General features: G+C 41.8%; 1 protein-coding gene across 11 annotated transcripts in view; it reads left to right on the forward strand.

Moving 5' to 3' along the window:
• The first annotated feature begins 294 nt into the window (after positions 1-294).
• The window catches only part of PLEKHA1 (pleckstrin homology domain containing A1), a 47,581-nt gene continuing 21,874 nt past the window's right edge, over positions 295-26,001 (forward strand). For 6 of the 11 annotated variants that reach the window (XM_016149077.2, XM_036222279.1, XM_036222281.1 and 3 more), the window contains exons 1-5: positions 295-396; positions 11,521-11,681; positions 15,369-15,425; positions 17,572-17,617; positions 22,500-22,597. In XM_016149077.2, the coding sequence (XP_016004563.2) occupies positions 11,541-11,681; positions 15,369-15,425; positions 17,572-17,617; positions 22,500-22,597 (342 nt within the window). In that variant the 5' untranslated portion in view covers positions 295-396; positions 11,521-11,540. The other 5 variants (XM_036222284.1, XM_016149079.2, XM_016149078.2 and 2 more) reach the window with 5 other exon arrangements.

A 26,001-nucleotide genomic window follows, 5' to 3' on the forward strand; every position in this document is an offset into this window, starting at 1 on the left:
CCCGCGCGCCCGCGGCCGCCCCCGCGGGGACCAGGAAGCCGGCCGGGACGCGGCGCGCCGCGCTGCCGGGGCCCGCGCGGCGCCTGCCGGGACTTGTAGTCTCGCGAGCCGGGAGCGCCGGCTCCGGAATCTCGGCCGGCGTCTGGGGGCCGAGGCGGCGCGGGCGCGCGTGCGCAGTGTGCGGCGGGCAGTCCCGGGCTCCGTCCGGCAGCTGGGCGCCTGTGGGAGCCGCGGCCGAGGCGGTGCGGGGGTTCCGCGCCGAGGGCCGTGGGGGAGCTGGGCGTGAGGAGCGCGGCGCGCCGGGCGGGGTGGGCGGGGCCGGGCTCCGGGAGCGCCGCGCGCGCCGAGGCGACCTGGGAGGCGGCCGCGCGTCCGCCGAGGGGCCAGCGGGCGCTGGTGAGTGCGGGGCGGCGGGCGGCGGGCGGGGTCCGGGCGGCGCCCCGCGCGCCCCCTCCGCACCTGCGCGCCCCGCGCGGCTGCACCTGGGCGAGGCCGCGGCGCCGGCTCACCTGCGCGCGCGGGCAGGGGGCGGGGGGCGGCGGGCGGGGGCGGCGTCCTGTTCCCGCGGCCGCTGTATTGTTTTCCTGACCTCGGCCCGGCGTCCGGCCGCGGAGGGCGGGGAGGCCGGCGGCCGTCGCGGTCGCCCGCGCGCCTCTGGGCGGCTCGGCTCAGCCGTCGCGTCGCGCCCTCCCGCCGGACGCCCGCGCCGGCCAGCTGTCCGGGGGTCCCCGGCGGGCGACGCCTGCCCGAGTGGCGCGGCTCCAGGGCTGAGCCCGCCGGGGCCCCGCCGCCCTGGGCATCGTCCGCTGATCTTTTCATGCGCTTTCACTTTAGGACTCGCCGAACCAGAAGTCGACTCCGCCGTGTGTCATAGAATCAATCATACGGCCTTAGTGTTTCACCTTCGCACCTTAATGGTGCAGATAACCAGTGGGAGAGGTGAGAGTGGCGTGCCCAAGGTCACGCAGGTGGGACCACGGAGGCGACCAGAGCCCAGGTCTTTGGGCTTCGAGGCCAGCAGCCCGCAGCCCCGCTCTGGGGCGGTCCTGAGTGGTTTGTGGTTTAGCTCATAAGCTTTCTATTGACTCCCGGATAGACCATCAGAGGGGAAAGTGTCATAATGAGAACGGTCTTGTTATTTATGGTGGTCCCTGCCTTCGGGAGAATTCGAGGTATCTCGTGCTGCAAAGCACAGCATCCGACGTCTGCCGGGCATGTAAATAATGAAACTCGAGGACTGTGTTTGGGGGGCTGGTCCAGGAGGAGGTTTAAGGGAGAAATATGCAGGCAATTTGTGCTACTTTCCTCTTGTTTTCTTCGAATCCTGTAGTACTTGTTTTGTTATTTTTCGACTGATCATTGTCTGTTTTAATAAGATTTTCTTTGCTTTAATGAAGTCATTGCCCTTTGCCAATTAGTTTTCTAACTAGAAAATCTTATTTCCTGTGTGTTTAATGACTGGAACAAATAGCGCAGTGTGAGGTTTAAAGCATTGTCTTTTATCTTAGAACTGCTGATCAGTTTGCTTTATTTCCCCCACGGACTCAGCTTACATACTTTCTATGTTAGTTTAATGCCATCGAAACACTTGATGGCAAAATTTGAGTAAGCTTTATATGATTCAGAGAAAAACTTAAAAAATCATTTTGTAAAACGGCATTTTTCTTCACCATGTGAAGAACTTGAACTGTTATTTTATATTGAACCGGCCTCATATCTTGTGCAGCAGTACGATTCGTTCTTACTAAAATGCCTATTATTTTGCACACCCAAGTTTTCATATTAACACACTTGAGGCAAAAAATATTTCCCCAAATAGAGTTCATTTAATACTCCTTATGCCGGCAAAATCTTCCCAAGGGACGTGACATTTTAGAACACTTATGGTTTTAAACAGGTGTGTTTAAGCTCAGCAAATTTTGAAGTAATAGTTAATTTATTTTATAGTGCTATAAAACCTTACAGTGCCTCCATTGACAGGTTTCTCTTGAAGAGAGAATTTGCCCTTCGCGGTAAGCAGCGATTAACTTTTGGAGATTAAGAAGATGTGATTTTTATATTGAACCAGCCTCATGTCTTACTTTGTCTAGTTAATTAGTATTTTTATTGTTGCTTTGGGGGAAAGTAGTAGGTTTGTATCTTTTTCAGTTTTAGTGATGTAACAAAATAGGAAAGAGGCGGTGTGTAAATTTGAGTTGGTCATAGGCTAGGAGAGACAGTAAAACAGGATAAGTATACAATTGTTAGGAAACGGCCATGAGTTCATAAGCCGGAAGGACCTTTTTAGAAGTGTTTAAAGACTTTAAGAATAGCATTGGGTTATTTTGTTTAAAAAGTTACTGTGGCAATTCTCTCATGTTGTTAACGTATCGGAAATGATACTGAAGACTCCTGGGAAAAGACTTGGGAAAGATGGAAACAGTTTATAATTTTATAGAGACTTTTTCTCTAAAAACATTTAATGTAGCTCTAAAAAAAATCACTTTTACTTAATCCTAAATTCCTATAGTCATACTGTAACGCTCACAGTTATTTTGACTCTGGTAATTTGTAATCCAGGATGAGATCTACAAAGTAATTTACTAGCATAATGTAAGTCAGATTCTGCAGTTAAAATATTGCTTGGTGTTAAATAGCTGTTCTTGTTTTCATAACTGTCATTTAAGAATGGGGAAGATAAGTAGTTTTCAGAATAGAATGTAGTGATTATTCGGACGTGACAATAGTTACACTCTACTTGTATTAGAAAAGTTCAAGTAGCCGTGAGCTGAGGTGGTAACAAAATACTACTTTTCATATGCTTGACCATTTGGTAATATTAAAATTTGATATTAACTTTAAGGATGAGTCTCCTCTCGCTTCAGCTCTGCAATGATACAATAAAATGGCTTCAGGAGTAGATAAATATTGAAGTGTAGTATTAATTTTTCTGACCATTTGTAAGTAAACAGATTTGGAAATTTATTGATGTGCCGTCAGAAGTTCTTAGGGCAGAAATTTTTGGTAGATGTAGATATTTGTCTATAATGCTTAATTTTTAGAAATATAAAAATAGGGGGTATTTTTATATAAAATCGAAATTTCTGTTGGTAGTTGTAACATTAAACCATTTCAGCTCTTAAATGTTTTTTCCTATTCGCTCCTGTGTGATCTTATAATTCCTAGAAGACATTTGAGTAAATATGTTTGCCGTTTATTTTGGTAAGCCTTTGGTTAGTTGAATTGCTTAGATTCAGGAAGATTGTGTTTTGGGGATCTGGTATATCATAAGCTTTTTTGAACCGGAATTTCTGTTGAGTGTAAAAGAAAATTAGTTGGGATACTTTTAAACATTTAAATAAGTCCGAGAGTCTTAAATATTTAAAAAAATTTAAGTCAGATATTTTTGCCTACATGGAATCCTTATCAGACTTATCAATCTGATAGTTTTAGTCTCTAAAAGTTGTAGTTTTACCCCTTTCTTTTCACAACCTAACCTTTTTATGAGTTCAGCCATTGAACTCCGGATCCTGTATTTCATTCACCTTCTTGAAGAAAGGATAATCACCGACACTTAGAATCGGACGCCGTCGCAGAGGACTTCCAATGTAGCATCTTCCCGGGTCCAGTAAGTCCCTCGCGGGCGTTCCCAGGTCAGGTGTTCCCTCCCGGCAGTGCAGTGCCGTATGTCCTCAGGCCGTCCAGCAGTCTGCTCTTGGGGAGGACAAACTTGAAAGTTTGTTGTTTTTTTTCAGCATTCACTGCTTTCGACCATGATTTGTAGGATATTCTTCCCTCTCTCTCCCATGACATCATGGGCAAATGATAGCTTTCCTACATTTACAGCTATTAAAAGCTCCAGTGTAATCTGTTTCAGTTTAAACCTGCAATCTCCTATTCCGTTTAGAGCTCCTGTCCTCCCTTCCCCGTGTCAGGCCGCTTACTGCTTGAAGCACTCGCAGTGGGGAGCGGTGGTTGTGTGTCCCTAGGGTACCTTTTTCTCTTCCGTCTTCTGGGATCTGCTTGGATGGGACAAGTCAGAAGACAAGGAAAAGGACAAGTATTTCTTACCTGGTACCATCAACGCCCTCTTGATTCACAGTGGTGAACCACCGAGGTCCACCGATAGGCATCCAAACAGGAATTTGGGGTGCGATTTCTCAGGGAGAGTCCCCCCTGCACGGATTCCTGAGTGTGAGATTTGCTGTGGGCGGATCTTTGCCAGCCGACGCTCCCGCCTCCTCGTTCCTGCCCTGTCAGTCTCCCCCTGGCTCCTCGGAGTGTGTGAGCGGGAAATAGGTCGGGGATCTTCTCTTTCTGCAGCCCGATTTCGATACCAGCAACATAGCTCAAGCCCAGCTCCCTTCCGCAGTCTCCACGTAACGCACTGGAAACTCACTCCCTTTGGATGCCAGTGGTGGCATGCAGGCTGCCCCCTTCCTGCGCCCTGCCATTTCTCAATTCTCTCTTTCCCCCTTCTCTGGTGGGCACGGGGTCAGTCACCCTGTCCACTTCATAAGCAGACTGGGATGCCAGTCTCTCCTTCTGGGCACTTATCTTGGCAAATGGTTCTCTTGGGTGCCCCCTGCCGCTGTTTTGGGGTGAATACCCCCTTCTTTTCCCTATTCTCTCCCTGAAGATGTGGAAAACTGCCAGTTTTTTCTCTTTCTGTCAGCTTCTTGCATGGTGTGGAATGACGGTACGCATTGGTTAGGGTGCGAGAGCGCTGAGGGTGTGTGTGCACGCGTGTGTGTGCGTGTGCATGTCTGTGCTGGACCCCACAGACGCTGGATCCTTGATGTCTGTGTATCCTCAGCTTTGTGTTTGTCAGCAGTTTGGGGACAACAAGGTTAGTCCTGCCCAACATCTAGTTAACAAATAATACTGAAGTCTTGTGGGCCTAGTGAGGTCTCACTGTGCAGAATTTAATTTTTCTTTCTGATTTTTGTTTTGTTTTTATTTTTTGGCTTACTTCCTGGTTCCTGACTGAAGTATTAACTGAATCTGTTACTTCGTTACTGATTGTGTTGTCTAACTGCATCTTAGAGCATAGTAACGCCGAAGGATACATTTTCAGGAAGTTTTAATAGTATGATTTTATCTATTTTTGCCTCATACTAGCTTTACTAAAAATATAAATCTAAACAGAAAATGGTCTTTGAACCTTTTTCCTTCCATCATCTAAACAAACCAGTCAGTTAAATCTGCTAAATGATTTCTTGTTTGCTGAGGAAAAAGCAACTGTTTAGAAAATTAAACATTCATATTGGCTACAGTAATTATGGGTTTCTTAATGCTTCATTCAACATATAGTTATCGAGTGTCATCCATGGGCGAGCCACTGTTTCAGGCATTGGAGAAATAATAGTTAATGGGAAAAAAAAGAAATCCCTGCTCTCATGGAGCCTGCATTTCAGTGTGAGGAAACAGACAAGAAACAGGTAAATAAATGGTATTGTTTGTGAGCAGTCATTGCTAAGGAGTAGAATATGCAAAGGAAATGTTCAGGAGAAGCAGGAAAGGGAGTTGGGAGAGGGCAGGACAGTTTGGAGCATTCTCAGTTTTACATGGGATGTCAAGGGAAGGCTTCACCGAGCAAAGGACGTTTGAGTTGAAGGGCCCTGAGCGGGGAGCTTGTCTGATGCAGCGAGAGTCCAGTGGCCAGATGAGTGAGTGGGGCGAGGGGGAGGGTAGGCGAGGCCTGTATGTAAGGGCTTTGGTTTTTACTCCGAGTGGATTGCATTAAAGCAGTGGTTCTTAACCTTGGCTGAACACTGGAGTTTCCGGGGAGCTTTAAAAATGCACCGATGCCTAGAGCCCATCTCCAGAGTTTCTGATTTAATTGGTCTGGGGGGTCCAGTCTAGGCCTCGGGATTTTCAAAAACTCCCAGGTTATCGTAATAAGCAGCCAAAGTTGAAGTTGTGAGTAGAGCAGCATTGCATGGTATTGAAGAGCATGCCGCTCTAGAGCCAGACTCCCCCGGTTTGAATCCTGACTCTGCCACTCGTGATGGTGTGACCTTGGACAAGTTATTTTTAAAATCTTCCATGCCTTCATTTTCTCATCTGTCAAGTTGTTGAAAGGATTAAGTGAATTAATATTTAGAATAGTCCCTGGCAAGTAGCAGTGTGTGCAAGTGTTGATTGCACACGTTTTCATGGCATCCCTCTGACTCCGTTCACGAGGGCGAGGGGGGCAGGGGCGGGGGCACGGAAGCCCTTGCAGGAATCCAGCCGCGAGGCAACGGCGCTGCTCCGGTGTGGCCGCAGCTCAAGTGGTGTGAGGTGGCGGGATTCCGGGTGTGTTTTGAAGATGGAGCCAACAGGGTTTGCTGAAGGATTGGACACAGAATGAGAGAGAAAGAAAATCAAGAGTGACTCCCAAGATATTTTGCCCGAACAGCTGGAAGAAGGGACTGGCTATTCGCTGAGTTGGGGAAGGCGGAGCGGAGCGGATTTATAAGGGGGCCATGTGGAGCTCAGTTCAAGCGCGAGGCGCCTGTTAGAGAAGTCAGGAGGTGGGTAGAGGAGGCCGCTGTACGCATGAGTCGGGTTCAGCAGAGTGTCTGGGGTGAGAGGTGGCAGTTCGGAAGTCATCAGTATTTAGACCCGTGGGTATATAGAGAAGAGATCTGTGGACCACCCCCTGGGCCACCCCAACATTCAGAGGTCTGGGAGGTGAAATATTTCTTAGGGTTTCCGATGTGCTCTGGTATGAAAAGTGTTTTAAAAAAAATTTTATTGGCTATAATTCACCCATTTAAATGGCTTTTAGTATGTTCACAGAGTTGTGCAACTGTCACAATAATCAGTAGAATGTTTTTATCACCGTAAAAGAAACCACATCCCCCTCCCCCATGGCCCTAGCAACTACTAATCTACTTTCCATCTCTATGGATTTGCCTATTCTGGCTATTTCACATCAGTGGAATCATAGTACGTGGTCTGTTTAGAGGACAGTGGCATCCATTAATGCCTAGCTCATAAATTTATTAGGTACCGAATCAGTAAAGGGGCTGCAAGATTTCTCCATTATAAAGATACATTTTTCTCTGTGTAATTAATAAGAAAACAGTGGGTTGATACTTGAAACTATACAAATATTCTGCTTTCTAACAACCTATTACCTGGTGGTTTTGGTGTTCAAAAAATCCTTAAATTAGTGTTATATTGGGATCATAAAGTGAAGATTTTCTATTAGTGTATTTTCAAAGATCATGAATTAATAGTGTCTCTAATTCAGATGCATTACATAGAATTTTTCCTGTTGTACAAAAGGGGATATGTGACAATCTTGGTTCCAAATAACAAATAATTATTTTATTTTAAATATAATCATGGTATCAATATGTTTGCATTATTCTAAATGCACATAAAATACATAAAGTAGTTTCAGAATTACAATACTTATCAGTCACCAGGTATAGAAATACATGGTTATGCAATTTTGTTAAATCGTGCTAAATTCATTTATTAATTTTGCTTTCTCACCAGCGGTGCAAGAGTCCCTATTTTCTTTCAGTCTCACCAATATATAGTGTGTTATTAAACTCTTGAATTTTTGCCAATCCGATATGTGAGACATGGTATCTGTGTGGTATAGGTTTTTTGAACTTTTCTATTATGAAGAATTGTGAACAAGAATTATCAACCCAGGCCATGCCTCCTTCCATGCCCTCCTTCCATATTATTTAGATAACATTTTATTTTATCTCTGTGTCAATAAATATCTCTAATTTTTTTTTGTTCCTATTGATTTTTTATTAACTTTTTGGAGTTTGTTACATGCAATGAACCATATCCATTAAAAGTTCGCAAGTCGATGAATTTCAACCATATTGTTCCAGGTGGCAGTGTTCCCTTTATACTGTAGCGTGCTATTCTGTTGTATAGGCATTCCACGTTTTATTTATCTGTTTACCTTTTGATGACATTTGGTTTGTTTCTGCTTTTTGCCAATTATGAATAATATGACCATAAACACTTCCATACGGGTTTCTGCGTGACTATAAACTTCGAGTTCAATTGGATAAATACCTACGAGTGGGGTTGCCGGGTCCAAATGTAAGAGTATGTTTCACTCTGTTAGAATGTGCCAGGCTGCCTTCCCATGTGGCTGGACTGTTGTGCGTTCCCACCGGCAGCGCATTCCCACCAGAGTGTGTGTTCTTCATCCTTGTCAGCACCTGGTATTGCCAGAGTTTGAGGGTTATTTCTTGTTTGTTTGTTTTAGCCATTCTAGTGGTATATCATGGTTTTTATTTGTGATACCTTCCTCACTAAAGATGATGAGCACCTTTTTACGTGCTTATTTACTATTTACATATCTTCTTCACTGGCTTGTCTGTTTATATTTTTTGCCCATTTTTCTATTTGGTCGTTTGTCTCTTTATCGAATTGTAATAATTCTTTGCCTGTTCTGGATATCTGTTATTTGATATATGTGTATTGAATATTTTCTCCCATTTTGTGGCTTGTCTTTTGATTTCTTAATGGTTCCTTTCAAAGAGCAGTTCTTAATTTTGATTAAGTTCAATACATGAACCATTATATGGTTCAGGCTCTTTGTCTACTCCCCAAGGTCATGAAGACTTTCTCCTACATTTTTTTTTAGAAGCTTCACTATTACAGCTTTGACATTAGGTCTCTGATCCATTCCGAGTTAATTTTTTCCTGCATGGATAGCTAATTGTTCCAGTCCCATTTGTTGAAAGACTATCCTTCCCCTATGGCACTGCCTCAGCGTCTTTGTTGAAAATCAATGGACAGAATGTGTGTGCGTCTGTTTCTGGATGTCGTTCTGTTCCGTTGATTTATTCTATTTGTCTTTTCGCCATTTCTACACTGTCTTTATTGCTGTAGTTTTAAGTCTCGAAATTAAGTAGTGTTAAGTTTGTTCTTTGGGAAGTAGATATGGCTTTTTTATGTTATTTGCATTTCAATATATAATAGAATCACCTTGTCAATTTTTATAAAATATTTTGCTGGAATTTTAATTGTTTGGATTGTAGCAGCACTTTATTCCTCTCTATGTCTGGGTAATATTCCATCGTGTGGATATACCACATTTTTATCCATTCATCTATTGTCGGAAATATGGGTTGTTTTCACTTTTGGGCTCTTGCGAATAGTGCTGCTGTGAACGTTCATGTATAATTGTTTGAGTATCTGTTTTCAGTTATTTTGAGTAAATAACTAGGAGTAGAAATATGGGGTTGCGTGGTAATTCTGTTTTACTCTTGAAGAGCCACCAGACCGTTCTACACAGCTCTGGTGCCATCTTACATTTGCACCAGCAGTGTCGGAGGGTTCTAGTTTCTCCACGCGGTCGCCAAGCTTGCTATTTTCCTCTCTTTTAATTGTATCCACCCTGGTGGGTCTGAAGTGGTATCTCATTGTGGTTTTACTTTTGTATTTCTCCAATGACAAATAATGCTGAGCATCTCTTTTGTGTTCTAGTTGGCCATTGGTATATCTCTTTTGCCCATTTTTTAACTAGGTTTTTGTTGTCATGAGAGTTAGTTATATATTTGGATATTCGACCCTTATCAGATATGTAATTTGCAATATTTCCTTCCATTCTGTAGGTTGCTTCATTTTCTCGATGTCATTTAATGCAAAAAAAGCTGAAAATTTTTGTGAAGTCCAATTTGTCTTTATTTTTTTCTTTTGTCACTTGTGCTTTTGCTGTTATATCTAAGAATTCATCACCAAATCCAAGGTCATGAAGATTAACCCCTATATTTTCTTAAAGTTTTATAGTTTTAGCTCTTACATGTAGCTGTTAATCTGTTTGGAGTAATTTTTTCTATATGGTGTGAGGTGGGGGGGGGGGGGTTCCCATTTCATTCTTTAGCATGTGGGTATCCAGTTATCCCAGCACCATTTGTTGAAGAGGCTGTTTTCCCATTGTGTGATGTTGGCTCATTGCAAATCAGTTGGCCATAGCTGTATGGGTTTGTCTCTGGGTTCTCAGTTCTGTTCCTTTGGTCTGTGTCTGTCTTGAGGCAGTACTGGGCAGGTTCATAGTTTTTACCTATAGTGAGTGTTAGGATAGTATGGCTAGTTTTGATTACATTTTAGAAAAATTTAAAAACTTTGGGTAAATTCTTTAAATACATTGTCTTTTCTAAATGTCAGATTTATAATAACACACACATGCAAACTTAATAGGTAGTTTGGTTTAGAACTTTTTGGTGTATTTCACCGTTTCTCTGGTTGCATGTAGAAAGGCAGTTTAGATATGCAGTATATCAGAGTGTATACTAATTGAATTTTCACTGTCAGTTAAACTTTCCTTGAGCTTTAAATGAAGAACTAGTTACATAAATAAATTCGGCCTGCCCAAAGGCATTGGTGCCGGCTGTAGACGCACCAGAATAGGAACAGTCTGCATATTTGCATAACGTCAGGAAGGAACTACAGATCTAATTTCTAGAGAAAAAAATTACTATAAACATTGTTTTTTTACCCAAGTCATCGTTTTTAACTTTATTCAGTACAATACAAATTTCAGTACTTCAGAATCAGAATATGATATGCCTCTGAAGTCTCTTTTAATCGATAACCTCTCTCTTTGTTTTATTTTTCCCTGTAGTAATTTATTTGCTGAAGAAACAGTGTTTTGTCCTGTTGTTTTCCACAGTTTGGCTTTCGCTAATTGAATTCCTCTGGTTCGTTTTAATATGTTCCTCTGTGTTATTACCTGTTAATTGGTAGTTGGACATAGGGAGATCTAGAGACTTGATCAGACTCGGGTAAAAAAATTTTTTTGTTATAGTATGTTCACTTCATTGGTGATATTTGTATCTTCCATCAGGAGACACGTAATACCTACTTATCTCTCTTTGTGGTGTTATTTTGATTTTTTTTTTTTTTTTTTATAGTTTTAACATCTCAGAGGGTTTTGGAAAGATGGGATGATGTAGAGATTAAAATGTAAGCTCTGAAGTCCAAGAATCTGATTCATGTTTTGATCCATTACCTACTAGGTCTCTAATCTTGGAAAGTCACTTCCCCTTCTCACTGTTAAGTTTCTTTGTGAAATAGGGAAATCAGTGCCTACTCATAAGGTTATTTTGAGGATTAAATGAGAAAGTGCATGGAAAAGAATCACACAGAGCCTACCATATAGGAAGTAGCCAATAAAGTTTAGCTACTGTTTTGTGAATTTAAAAGTATTCTAAAACAGTCTGAAAAGTAGATTATCTCGATTAATAAGTGAGGAAATTAAAGTTTGGATACCTAATTTTTTGACTCACTTGGGTTTGTGTAGGTAAAAAGTGAATTTTTCAACATTCAGCAGAGGCGAATATTTCTCCTTTGTCCTCATCACTGTGAACAGTTACACTTGATAACCACTCGTAATAAGCTTAATTTCAAAAGTGATTTTTGCCCATGCCCATGCTTTGTATGTATTCACATTAACCAGTCCCCACCAGTGTTGGAAAGTAAGCTCCTTGTTGAACAAATCATTCCAAAGCGTATTTTATGCTTGAAGTCCACTGAGAGATGCTTACTGTTCGTGTTTTTATTTTACAGTGTAATGTTCAAGCTCAGAAATGCCTTATGTGGATCGTCAGAATCGCATTTGTGGTTTTCTAGACATTGAAGAAAATGAAAATAGTGGGAAATTTCTTCGAAGGTACTTCATACTGGATACCAGAGAAGATAGTTTTGTGTGGTACATGGATAATCCACAGGTTTGTAAAATCCAAAGTGTTACCTTTTTTAAAAAGCATCTTAAGAGTTTTAATTCTTAAAGTATTTGATATACTGTAAGGTAAACGCATAACACGCCGAGAGAAGTTTCAAAAGCCAAGCCTTTAGTGGGAGAGTGCTCCCGCGCGAGGTTCACTGGTCCCGAGAGAAGAGGGGCCAGAGAAGTCGTGCCCTGGGATGGGAGGGAGTCGTTTTTATAGGGTTATGTGGCGGTAGGGTGTAGAGTGGGGAGTGTCAGTTGAGCATCTGGGTTGGGGTAGAGGCGCCAGGGCTTTAGGGTGGGCCCTTACCAGTCGGGCATCAGGATTCCGTGTCGGGCTCCAACCTGACATATACTACAGTGACGTCAGGATTCGTCTTCCTGAGCAGTCTGTGTTTAGGTCATTTCTGGTTTCACTCTCTTTGCCCTGCATCCCCAGCTCCTACGGTCCTATTTATAGGGAGATAAAATGCTAAGTTTATTTGATAAAAATTTATGCATCGTATCTGTTTTTCTTCCCTTGGGGGAGAAACGCTATCTCTGGTAGAGTTAAGACACCATCTCTAGGATGGAGACCACTTACTATCTTTTGATAGATAAACTACTAAAACTAGCTGACCCTCTCGCATTTATGCAGTCCTGTCTTTCATCTCATATCGTCAGACGTGTCAGCCATCGTAATGCCATTCGTGAGTTGAAATCCACTTTGATTTTATTGTTGCCTTGCATGTCGCTGGGTTAGGTATCATAAATTAAACATTAGAAAAAATGAGAATCCTAATTTTAGGATCCGTGAGAGAGACCTTGGGTTAGAGATCACCTCTTAAACAGTTTTAGCTTCTCTCTACCTGGGAAGCTGTTCACATTGAGATGTATATTGCAAAGAAGTATGTGCAAAGCGAGGGACGGGTCCCCTGCAAACTTCTAAACTAATCCAGGCTCCGGGGCTGGCGCAGATGAGGAACCCGCGGGCGAGGGGACGTCCGCGAGCCAGTGCTCGCAGGCTCCCTGCCGGTTCGCAGAGCAGGCGCTCACGGCCAGTCCCGCTCCCCGTGCTCCCCTGCCCCGATGGTAGATGCGAAGGAATAGGCGTGTGCCGGTGCAGCTGCTTCGTTTATGTGGACTTCGAGGTGTGACGGACTCTGGTACTAATTCAGCCAGAAACTCGTTTATCCCTGATCTTTACTTTAGCTGTTGTTTGAACTACACATTACTAGAAAGTACATGTTATATTTGAGACAGCTTTAATTATTATTTGTTCTGTGAGCCATATCTCCTTTCTTATACCTTCCACCCATTAATTGTACTTTTGCCCTCTGATTCTCTGTTACGTTTAGACCATTATCCATATGCAGCCTTTCACATTTTGGAGGATAGTTTGTATTTTAATTCAGTTTATATTGTTTTAATGCTGACTCTGTAGGAGACTGTTTTGCTAGGAACTGCCTTGTCTGTGTCCTTACCCTTCAGAGCTTACAGACACCTGTTTTAGTCCCTTATCTCTGGGCGTGACCAGCTTTCTCGGTGGTAGTCACCTGGCTTTGTAACCGCATGATTCATGCTTTGGTTCCTTGACCAGAGTCAGTGGGAGAAGGAGCAGGTCAGCAGAAAGCCAAAGTCCATCTTTACCTTTTTTAAAAAACAAAAACATGAATCAGATTCCTCCCTTTTGCGACCTCATCTCTGTTTGTGGCGCAGTCCCCTCCTGAACGCCTTTCCCGCTGAGTGCCTCTGAGTGCCGTTTACCGCGCTCCAGGCCCTGGGCCGCTCAGCCGTGTGAGCCGTCACGCAGTTCTGCCGCTCCTCCTTCGTTTGTCCCTCTGCGCGAGATACGCTTCCTCCTGAATCTTATTTAAAACTGCTTGATTGGTCTTCCGTCTTCATGTGTAATAGGTTCTCAGAATTTCTCCCTTAACCAGTAATTTCTACTTAAACAGAGCTAAAAGATGATGAGGACAAAATAGAATGTATTTTGTTACACAGACAGGAACATCAACTTGGAATTCAGAGGATGTGTGTGATTGTAGCTAGAAGAGGAAGTTAAAGTCTTCATGGAGATGGTAACATTTGAAATTAACCTAAAAGTATGGGTATGATTTCGGCCAAGAGACGGAGAAGTGGGTCTTCGGTGCTCAAAGAGCAGCATGGGCAAAGAAACCGAAGCAGGACACTCTGGCACGTGTGAGAGGATCGTCGGCTTCGGCGGCAGCAGGGCGGGTGTGCGCTGGAGTTGGCGCTCGGCCAGGGCTTCCTCACGTGAGCGCTCCTGAAGCCAGATTTCTGTGGTATCTATCATTAGTGCATTGGTTTTTCTGAATGCACTGCAGTTTTAAATACAGTTTTTTATTTAGTTCCTAATAATTTTATCTCTTCATTCCAATTGATGAGATTCTTTAGTCTTGATTCTGCCAGCGATTGTATTAGCCACCAGTACCACCTTTGTGTCACTCTTAAATGTATTAATCAAGACGTGCAGCTCTTTCATGGAAACGCCAGTAAAATGTCTTGCTTAAGAGTGTTGAATTCAACCACATGACATTGATCATGTATCCACCGCCCCTTCATGTACTAAAAAAGGCAACACGGTCACTAATGTGATGGCGCCGTGACGTGTCCCGCTGATCGTGACAACCCCGGGAGTGAAAGGACGTTGGCCATTCTTCCGTTTTGTTTCCTTTACCACTACTGGTTTGAAAGTCCGTTCTGGCCTATTACTGGGGATCAGTTTGGGGCTTTCTGTGATATAGTGAGGGCATGATTAATGGTGAAATATTAAATAATTGAGTAGCTGCATTGGGAAGTGAATTCAAAGACATCTGAAAAAGTGTTTTGGCGAAGAGTGCAGGAGCTCGCGAGAACAAATGGCTTGTTTCCCTTTTTATCTTAAATGTCATACTAGTTTATTATTTCTTGTTCATTGTCAAGTAACACATTTTGAAACTCACTTTTTCCTGGTTGAACTTGGCAGCAATTATACTGGTCATAGGAACTAGATATTTTGAATATCCTTTATTTCTCAGCTACTTGCATTTCTCTGTACTGTGCCACTGTTTAATCTATGACCCTTTATGTCATCCAGCCATGAGATAGCTTCTCATTTCTTTTCCTCACACAAAGGCTTAGAGCTGTATTCATCTAGGCAAGGTAATAGAGTTATGGAGGACTTAAAAGAAAAATAACAATTTTGAATGGAAGGGTAGCAGTGTTTGAAAAAAATCACTTTCATAGTAGTTAGGTCTTGAAGACACTTTAACATTTTGTTTCCTTATCCAAACTTAAAGAAAAGAAAAACAAAAACACCTCTAAACCATAAAACACTTTGTATAAGAATACAATCGTTTAAAGTTACTTACACATTAAAAAATTATAATTCTATATCCATATTTATTTAGGGTTTATCTTTGGAAGGTTTTTTTTTTTAAGTCCAGGAAACAGAAAATAAGTTTAACTACAACAAGAAAAATAGCCTTTTAGTTGTAGAATGTATTAAGGTGAAACAGAATAGAGTTCACTTTTGTTATCCACATTGTCAGCTTGATTTCAGACATAGTAAATACCCAACTGAAAAGTTGATTCGCAATATGTGACATTGAAAAATCTAATTTATTAACTTTTCAGTATGTGTACAGTATTATAACATAAATTTGTAGTGGTGGATATTAATTATACATTAATCATTTATTTCCAGAACCTGCCTTCTGGATCTTCACGTGTTGGAGCCATCAAACTTACCTACATTTCAAAGGTAGTCTTTCTATATCACATTATGTTTATGCTTGGATCAGAATCTCTTGGGATGGGCGTGCGAATAAAAGGAGTGATTTCCTTTCTGTGTTGTTTAATGATGATGTTCACATAATGCCGAAAATAGTACCTGATTACTATGTTTTGATGTTGTGTGATAAAATTAGAAAAAATATGGAGATAACAAGAGGTGTGGCAAATCGTGAAAGTTAACATTAACTTTTATGATCAGGTATATAAATATTAGAAGGGGGAAATCAGTTAACAGTTAGGTTCTGTCTTTGGGAACAATGGAGATTTTTTTCCTAAGTCTTATATTTAAGCCATTTCTAATTTTTAATTCCATAACCTTTGACTTTTTGTTTATATTTTATTTTGGGGAAAATATGAATCATCTTCATGATGAAAAGATGATTTTTCCTTCAATTCATTTTGTTTCTTAAATCTCTTGTTGATTTTTCTGGCATTTTTGCGTGCCGAGGAGCTAGTCCTCTGAGTTTTTTTGTATTTTGCACAAAATTATACACTTGTTGATGACTTAATGTGTGAAATGGGAGGAGCAACGCAGCGTGATGAAGTAATACGCATGTGGATACTGTTCTGCACAGACTGATTTGTTAGCACAGGTCTTCGTCAGAGACGAATTTGCAAGTGTGCCTCTGTCTAAAAGATATTTTTTAAATAAAATATTGTATCACTGTAACAAAAGGGCTATTCATTCTCACTGATGAGAAAAAAATTAGCCCTTGGACAATCAAGATTACATTCTTTAAAGGGAAACATTTTATGTTAAAGCCATGTTATGTAAATTTATAAAACAAATATTGTTTGTTTGCCTCAAGTGTTCCTGTAAATTAAAACATTTAATTTACATCATTTAATTTGCGTCTGGGTAGCTTGCAACTTCAATTCTATAGAGACTATTAGAAAGTGTAGGATGTCATTGTAAAATAAGTTCTAGGTCCTCAGTTGGCTTGATGCCTACACTATATGTATACCGTAACGCAAACACGCTGCAAACATTGTTGCCTCTCAATGTCGTAATGTGGAAAGCCCTGTTTTATTGAAATAAGGAGTTGAGAGAGAGACTGCCCATCTGCTGGTATCTGTTTCAGTTGCCCGTTGCCTGGTCTTTTTAAAAATGAGAGTGCTTTTTAAAAATAAACGATTAACTAAGCAGGCAGGCCGACTGGCCAGCTGCTGTTTTTCCTCCATTGCTCGCCTTTTAAAATATAACCTCTGTGCAGTTCTGTTAACTTTCATCTCTGTGCCACAGCCTACGGAAGTTTGACTCGTACACTTTGTACTCTAGACACGCCACTTTTTTTTTTTTTTCCAGAATTTATTCCTGGAACAAATTTCAGTGTGACTCAGAGCTGCGAATTTATAGTTGGGATCAGTCAGGAACCCCAGACTTAGAAGTGCTTTTGAAGGTACAGAACAGAGGCCGCAGCTCTGAGCCCTGACACTGGGCAGCAGCCGCGCAGCAGCCGGCACGAGCAGGCTCCCGCGGCAGCTGCTGCCCGTGCGGGGCCGGCGGCACCAGGCGCCGTCAGTCGCTTCGCCTTCTGAAAGGAGCCATGTGCGCCATCGAGCACGGCGACCCCGCCATCCTGGACCCTTCTGATGTACAGGAGGGGATCCAGGGCCGTTTCGAGTTTCCTCATTACAGACGAATGCCTTCTGGGGTTTCGGACTTTCTTAAGGACACAGTCTCCCCTTGGCTCACCATCCTTTTCTCTTATCTTCGATAGCTAAGTTAGAAATATACAGTCTGGGAAGGATTCATCATTTCTGTACAGTATTCATGTGAGGGTATTTTGAAAATTATGTTAAATTAAAAATATTAATATGTGTGACATAAAACTTAATCATTTACTTTCAGCTCCACGTTTCCTTGGAAGAAAAAAACAAGTTTGTTCAAAGAGAACATTGAAGTATCATTTGTTTTAAACACCTTACAGTTGGGACTCATCCTATTTTTAGTTTGCAGTTCTTTTTCAGTTGCCTTTAAAGTTTAATTTTATATCTGTGTGCTAGATGTGTATGATTATTGGGAAATTGTACACTCGGAAGTTGCACAGTATTTAAGGCTGGTTATCGTAGCCCATGAAGAAGTGTAAGTGATTCTCTCTCTCTCTCGTTAGGTTAGCGATGCAACTAAGCTGAGGCCAAAGGCTGAGTTCTGCTTTGGTAAGTAGCTGTATTTCATGTGAGTTATTTGAAGTTAGATTAATGTAATCACACCATATTGTAAAACAGTCACCAAAAACAGCACAGCACAAACCTAATGGCTAATGAATTATTCTAAGGCAAGTTCTCTTGAAACAACCGTCCAGGTGCAGAAAAAACTGCTCTCTCACCCCCGAAGCCTCTTTCCTGAGTCCCGTCCCGTGCACAGCCTCCTCCCTCTGTCCATATGTAATCATTGTCTAGGTCTTTACAGTGATCACCTCCTGCAAGGTTTCAGGTAATGTTTAACTTCCTACCTTGTATTAGTCTATATTTAATACATAAATAATGAAAGGATTTGTTTTTCAGCTGGTAGGTAATGAGAAGTTCACAGTGTGGGGTAATCGAGGGTATCTGATTAACTCGTTCGTCAGACATTTAGTGAACGTCTCATGTATGTGCACCTTGCTCATCTCGGGCTGTGAGGGCGGCAGGATGCGGTTGCCACCCCTGTGACTCTCACAGGCTGGCGTCCCACAGGCAGATACAGTGCCAGGCAATTCCTGCATTTATCACGGTCAGAAAAAGAGTGCGCAATCTCCTTTTCTGACTTTTCCGGGGGCAAGTCAACAGAGAACTTTGTATTTTAGAATTTGTCATACACATATTCTTGGTAAGTCTTTTTAATGTAAAATCTCAAACTTACATTTTGGATGAATAGGAATATATAGTAATAGATTAGACATTCAGTTATAGGAGTATTTAGAATGGGTAATTTTAGTTGGAATCAAAGATTAAAGACTGATCATTTATCGGTCTGCTAATAGTTAGTTCTCTGCTACTGAGAGGGTAGAGAAAAGATTCATAAATGCCTGCCTTTGGAGAGGGAGCCTCTAGCTTGTAAAATGGAACCACAGCTTCCACTCAAAATGGCAACATAGACTTTCCCGCCTCTGCTTCCTCTCAAACTGCTCAAAAACAGTGAGAACAAGAAACATTCAAACCATCTTTGATGAAACCAGCAGACATCTGTAACCCAGCGTATAAAGAAGGAAGGCTGATGGAGGAGAGCTGATAAACAACCTGGGAGAGTTGGCCATTGCAGTGTCCTGCCCTTGCTCCAACTCTACGTGGACTCGGATGCTGGATTTGTCAGGGAAGCAATAGTGAGGAGAGACCAAAAAAAGGGACTTCGTTTGAACATCTGTATAAGAAACAACCTCTAGCCTCTACCTGCATCTGGCTCAGTCAGGCAGCCCCCCACCCCCCTTTCCCGCAAGTAATGGCATGTATAGCATCTCCAGAAATAGAATCAGTGAGGCTCCGTGCTTGCGAACACTAGTTCAGAGAAGGAGAGAGGTGAAGCACGAAACTGAAGGTAGGATTAAATGAAAGTCTGCCCACTGCGAGCAGCCCTTTCCTGCATCCAGCCCCAGAGCATCGGAGAGCCAGGGGTAGGTGGGCTAAGCATCTGAACCCCCCAGAGAAGAGAGCCATGGGAGGTGACTGCTGGGCGTTTCTGCTGAAAGAGTGTGCGCAGCAAAGTCCACCAGTCAACAGCCCTGCATGCGTTCAAGAGCTTCTAATCAGGGTTTTAGTACCTTGTTTTTAAACGCGAATAGACAACCCAGGATTACATGACTTTTGAGAATGATCAAATAGAAAAAGGAACATGAGACCATGCAAAACTCAGGAAAAGAAAGTCAAAAAAACCTAAAAGGAGAACAGAGAAACAGATGGATAATAGGAGAGAAAAAAGAAAATTAGAGGTTCCACTAGGAAAGTCCAACGTCTGACTAATAGAGGAGGAGAGGATAAAGAATAGAGGAAATAGAGAAAATTGACGAAATAATGTGATGTAATTTCTCATACCCATTTGATCCATAACCATATTTGACCCATAATGAGGTTGATCCTGGTTTGTGAAATGATTATTGTTTGCAGTTATGCCAGTATTTGCGCTTCAGGTTTTGATCTATTCATTCTGATAGTAAAGATTCGAAATGAAATAAAGAAGTGCTCAAGTGAAAAGGTAGTGAAAACACAAGCCTCAGAGATATGTTCCTTTATCAGAAACGATGAAACTTTAAAAGCATGGCAGCTTTGTGCCCGATCCCGTCTGATCTCGGAAGCTAAGCAGAGTCAGGCCTAGTTAGTACTTGGATGGGAGACCACCTAGGGAGACCAGGTGCCCTAGAAAGACCAGGTACTGTAGGCTTTAAATAAAAGCATAGCAACTTTGAAGTTTCATACATTTTATTATTATTATTATTCAAAGATTTATTTCCTTCTTTCTTTGTCTCCTCCCCAGCAATGCAGATATGCCACTTTTCAGTAATTTTCCACCAAGCTTTCTTACTTGGAAATCTCCAGATAACATAAGCACTGGAAAGTAAAGATGCTGAAGAATATTTATTTTGTCCCATGCACTGTGCAGTTTTCTTACATACATCACCTCTAACCCTCCAGGAAGGGATGGCTGGCATTCCATGTCCTAGACGAGAATAACAGGGCTCAGAGAGGTTCAGTAATGTTTATGAGATGATGCTGCCAATCAGTGCATGAGCTAGTAAGGTCTGACTCCGGGCTCTGGTATTTTAACCCATCATATCACTATGCCTCTTGAAACAATACGTAAAGCACACGAATTATTATTCAGGCTGCAAGGTGAGCTAAGAGTCTTTTTAGAGGTGTATTTGCCTCTCTTCTTTCCCATGAAAGAGATGCTTATATAAATTTTATTCATGCAAAAGCGAATGTGTTAAACACTTACCTGGTGGCAGGTGTACTGCATCACTAAGTGCTTAGAGTTCGAACTCTCCGGATGCTCTAGGCCGATTCCCAAAACAGCCGTGAGATGAAGAAGCCATCATGGGGACTCAGCCTGAGCTGGGAAAGGATGCTTTACCGATGGTTAGAGGTTAAAAACAGAAGCTGAATGTTGACATTGTCCTAGCGAGTTAATTTATCTTAGTTTATCTTTATGGCATTTATAACTTCTCCAGCCTCTAGTAAGATATGAAAGAACTGATTTACAGGGTTTTAAATTTCTTTAGTTTTCAGACTAGTTGTTTTATAGCACTTCACAAGAAATTATTTGATTTCCTTTCTGAGAGTCTCATCTCAATTCAAGGAAGCTTTGGTTTAGTGTCTTGGTCTCAGTTCCAATTTCAAAATCCTGTGCATTTGAGAAATAACTTATTTTCCTTAAAGGGTTTTCATTTCCCCCTTCCCTTAGTCGTGTTCAACTGAGTGCTGCTATACCATTTAAAATTTCAGTGGAGACTTTTGGAAATTATTCCTATATTTCAAAAATTGCAACAGTGTAGCTATTCAAATGTAGCTATCCAAATATTCCTAGAATATTTGTTTTAAAAATAAATGCACATGATATGTAATTGTAAGTTTTAATACAAAAGTTGTAGTTTGTAGGCAACTGTATATGCAGAGGTAGGCTTTGCTTTATACAAGTAGATAGTCACTAAAGAGGTGTATATAAATTTAATTGCATTAAAATCCCCAATATATTAAGATTTTAAATATAAAGGAAATACATAAGCGCTGGAAAGTAAAGGTGTTATTATAATTTTGAGTTGGGGAAATTTTCTAAATATGTTTGTTAAAAGATACCATGAACAAAGTGAAGAAACAAATGACAAACTGGAAAAAGTACCTGAAATAAAGAAGTAAGGACTCATATAAAAACTCTTACAAAAAAATAAATGAACAACTCAGGAGAAATATGGGTAAAGAAAATATGCAAAGTTCACAAATACATGTGGCCAATAAACATATAAAACTAATTTATCTCAATAATCGAAGAAATTCAATCTTAAACAAGGTATAATTATTCGCCAATTGGGTGGTCAGAGTGCTGTATCAGTCAGGGTCCAGTCAGAAAAGCACCGGGAACCAGGTACTTCAAACCCAGGGGGTTTGTTAAAGGGATTGGTCACCAAAATGTTGTTAAGGCTGAAAAAGTGCAGAGGGAATGTTGAACTGACCCACAAGTTAGAAACTGCATGAAGCGGCTGCCACCCCCAGGGCTGGAGAGACGAAGGAGAAAAGGTGGTATTCCCAGGAGCTTTGGAGGGGCCACCATGGGGCTGGTGAGTGGCGGGCGATGGGCCTGCGAGGACGGGTCGAGGGCTGAAGCAGCTGCTCGTGTGCTGCTGCTGGAGGGAGGTCAGCGAGAGCAGGGAGCTGCAAGAGACCCCTCTCCTCCCTTGTCTCCCACCTTCCAGTATCCCCTCAGAGCGTCCCAAGAGCAGAACATGACCTGAGCTGGCAAGGAAGTGCAGGGACTCTTGTCTGCAGGCTCCCAGCCCCCGCGTCACAAGTCCTTGGGGCTCAACAGGCCCATAACGAGCACAGGTGGCCGGGAGTATTAGAAGAAGGAGGTCTTTGGATGCACTGTTGGTGGGAATATAAAGGGGCTCACTTTTTGGGAAGGCAGTTAGCCGGTTAACTTTTAAATGTGAATTTCTTTTGATTCAACAAGTCTATGTTAAGAAATTATCCTTAAAAAAAAAAAAAAGAAAGAAAGAAAGAAAGAAATTATCCTATAGAAATGCTAGTCCAAATATGGAAAAACATGTATATGATGTTTCATTGGGATATTTTATGTAATTTCAAAAATTGGAAATAGCCTAAAAGTGCATCATTAGAAGATTGGCTAAGTACATTGTGGTATTTTCATTAAATGACAAACATGGCCATTAAAAGTAAGAGTTTACTATGTTACTAAGTAATAATAGTAGTGCTATATGTGGCGTAACATGTTGTCAAATCCGAGAAAGTCACAGTGTTGAACCTAGCGTGGTTTTTCACCTGCTGCAAACATAAACTTAGAGGAAACGAGGGCAAATTTTCATGTGTTGTATTTTGTTTTTTCTCTTAACAGTTATGAATGCAGGGATGAGGAAATATTTCCTACAAGCCAATGATCAGCAGGACCTAGTAGAATGGGTAAATGTGTTGAACAAAGCTATAAAGATTACAGTAAGTATTTGTTTTTATTTTTTTAAGTTTAACATCTGGAAGTAATCTTTACATTTTGAAAATACACCTCCTGAATAATAACTGAATTACTAAGTTGCATACCAAAAATTTATTTAAGACAGGTGTTTATAATGTGAACACCTTTTCTTATACATGGTGAGTACAGGCCTGTAAAATCAGCCCTTAGGTGCCTCTTTGACCCATTAGGCACCTAATAAGGGTACACATCACTGTAGATTTTAGCCCCTGCTTACAGTAATGTTTTAGGGGCAGTGCATGGTCAAGTTCTTCCTTGAGGATGTGTATTTCCCTCCTGGAGAAGAGTGAGAGCCTTCCTGCCACCCTCCCAGGCAGCAGGAGGGGGCTTTCGGGTCTCGGAGCTGTGACTGGTACCTGGGTAGATGGAAGCCGACGACGGGAGGAGCATCGGGAGGAGCACCCTGTGAAGGGACTGATCCGAGGGCTGTGGCAGCCAGGGGGCCCCGCCACGTGGCCCTGGGGGAGTTTGTCTCAGGCTCTGAGCTTCTTGCCGCGCCCACTTTTTCCCCTTGCGTTCAGAGCTTGCTCCCCTCGCACCCCTTTTCTGTGCTACAGCTTTCTGCTTTCAGCAGCCTTCTTTCTCTTCTTGGGTTTCTGGCGAACATTAATATGCGTTGATTATTTACAGTGTGCAGGCCTTACACTGAAAGTTTTACCTAAATTATCTGAAAAGTGAGGCTTAGACGGATTAAGTAACTTTTGCAGGTTCCATGGCTGGTAAGTTGTGGAGCTGTGAGCCAAACCCTGTCTTGTCTGACTCGAGAGCCCAACCAAAGCACAGTGCCTTGACTGCTTCCTGAAGAAGAGCCCTCTCTGTGCTTACTGCCAAAAACAAGCTTTTCTGAGACAGCTCGCTGCTGGCGATGATAAGCAAGAAAACCGGTTCTGGTCCCTGGTCGTCCTCCTTACCTGACACGGGCGGAGAAGCACGTAGGAGCCCACATGGAAAGGTTCAGGAAGGAAGTCCTCTGTGAGCTCCGTGTAAATCAAACGTTTTTACTAACGTGCAGTTATTTAACTGACCTCAGACGACTTACTCTCAAAAAAAAAAAAAAATGCTCTGAAAGTCAGCATATGTCAGTTTCCATCTAAAACAAATGGTTCCATGTTTATATCACAACACAGCGCAGAGTTAACATAACTAAGCTGCCCGGGGTTGCGGGAGGCTTCTGGCCTCGCACCAGCACCGCCTGGCACCACGCACCGCCGCCCACGCGCCGCCTCTGCCCCGTGGCTCCGCGGAAGCCGCGTGGGTCTGTGCAGCTTCAGGAAAGCAGGCGTTTGAGCTCATCGGAAGTGCACGTTCTTCAAAGGCTTTCATTGGTGGTTTTGAACTCTCCCAATAAGTATTCCCTGTTTGGAAAATTTATTTAGAAAGACAATATCCGGTAATTTTACTGAATTTATTCGTTTTTTACAATTTTTGATAAAAAGCAGCGCTGTTTCTTGGTGTTTTAAGAGAAAAAGTAATGAATGATCTCAGGCTTTTCACCGTCGGAGTCGATGGTCTAAAACTGTCTTATACACGTGACAGGGTTCAGCTTACTCTAGGGGAGAGAAACTGAGGCGGGATTGGGGGACGCTTCAGAAGGATGCGGGCTCAAAGGGCTTTTGTGTCTGGCACCTTTATTTGACATACTGAATTTTTATAGTTTTGAAGATAAATCTGTTGGTATTCGTTTTTATAATTCAAAGTTAGGAAATTAAATACATATAAGATAGACATTTTTAGCATATCAGTAGAGTGCTTGAACTATTAAAGTGAGTATAGAACGGGTAACACTTACTAAAAGTCAACTTTACAGAGACACACATTTACCTCATAGATAGCAATGGAAGAATTTCTCATGCTTTAATAAGGTAGTTTATGTAATTTCAGTCTTTAAAAACCTTAGCAGTTTTAAATCACTTGCGTTTTACACATCGAAGTGGGTTAGGGTGTGGCATCTAATTCGCCCTACTTCTCTGTGGAGATTGCTGATAATGTACATGTAGGTTTCTTTGAAAAATTAGAGTTTACAATTTAATATACGTGCAGTTTACCTCTCTGTGGAATCACTCCAAATAGTGTTTCGGTCAATTATGTACCTTATTAGCCTCCTGAATACAGTGTGTCATGTAAACTTAAAATTTTTGAAAATCCAAAATTAGATTTTGGAAGTATGTCGTTTCAGAATAGGGGTGGCCGGGGGGTAGTGGGGATGGGAATGATTCAGCTACAGGCTCCTCACGGCGGCACCATGCCGTCTTTGAGGGCTGGCCTCTGACACCGTGGCCTGTGGCTTTCATTACTTTCCTGAAGTCTGTGTGAATGTGCGTGGGTGTCTGCCATTTAAAAAATTGTTCTCCTTATTTAAAAAAAGAAAAAGAGCAGTAGTAGAGAAACCAACCCTGAAGTATCAGTGACTAGGGTTTGGAAAATCAGATTTTAAAGTATGCTTTCAACTATTCATTTATAGTAGCGACAATACAGATACGGTGGTCTCTGGTTCCTTATTATTAAGAAACGTCTGAGATGTATGTGGTATATCCCTAGAAAGCCACTCTATTTAAAAATAGTGTCTTTTTTCACCAAAGATTTTAATTTAAAATCAATATTAGATTTTAATCTAAAAATATTTTGAAAATGTGGCAAAATTCCACACTTGTTTAAAAATTGGCAACTGGGAGCAAGTAGAGTAGGCGGAATATAAGAGTTTGGTCCTAACACATGTGCCCAGAGCAAAAGGCCTCTCTCTGCCTGACGCTAGACTCCACCCGGCAGGCAGGCCTTGGGTGCAGCCCTCAGAAAGGTCATAATTAGCAGGCGTTTGTGTTTGAACATTTTAAGTTTCGATCCTCAAGCTCTGTCATTATTCTCCATTTTGTTCATCTCTTCACCCTCAGGTCATTTTTTACCTTTTCTTTATTAGAATTTTCTACTATTAGGATTGCATGTAAATGCCTACTAAAAATACATTTAAATCTTTTACAGAAAAACAGTCACAGTAAAAAAGGGTAGAAAGCAAGGGAGAGGAGAAGCAGTAGCAGTGAAACCAAGCCTGAGCAGGTCTTTGATACTCGTTATCAGCCTAGCGAGTCACTTTTCTGATTCTCATGACACGGTGGGCTGGCTTTCTTTTTACCCCTGAAAATATGTGTTTTTAATGGCTGAATTTAGACTAATTCTCATTCAGAACTTTTAAGGGAGTTACTATATTCGTGAGTATTTTGTTTGTATAAGATGATTATAATTTAGCTAAGTTTTATTTTAAAATGCAGATGAGTTAATTCTTGAACCTCTAACATTGGAATTTTGTTACATTAAATAAGCATTTTGTTATAAGGACAAACCAGCAGTGCACTTAACAGCATAGGCAAGGATT

The sequence above is a fragment of the Rousettus aegyptiacus genome, unplaced genomic scaffold (genome assembly GCF_014176215.1).
Source record: "Rousettus aegyptiacus isolate mRouAeg1 unplaced genomic scaffold, mRouAeg1.p scaffold_m13_p_6, whole genome shotgun sequence".
Lineage (NCBI taxonomy): Eukaryota > Metazoa > Chordata > Mammalia > Chiroptera > Pteropodidae > Rousettus > Rousettus aegyptiacus.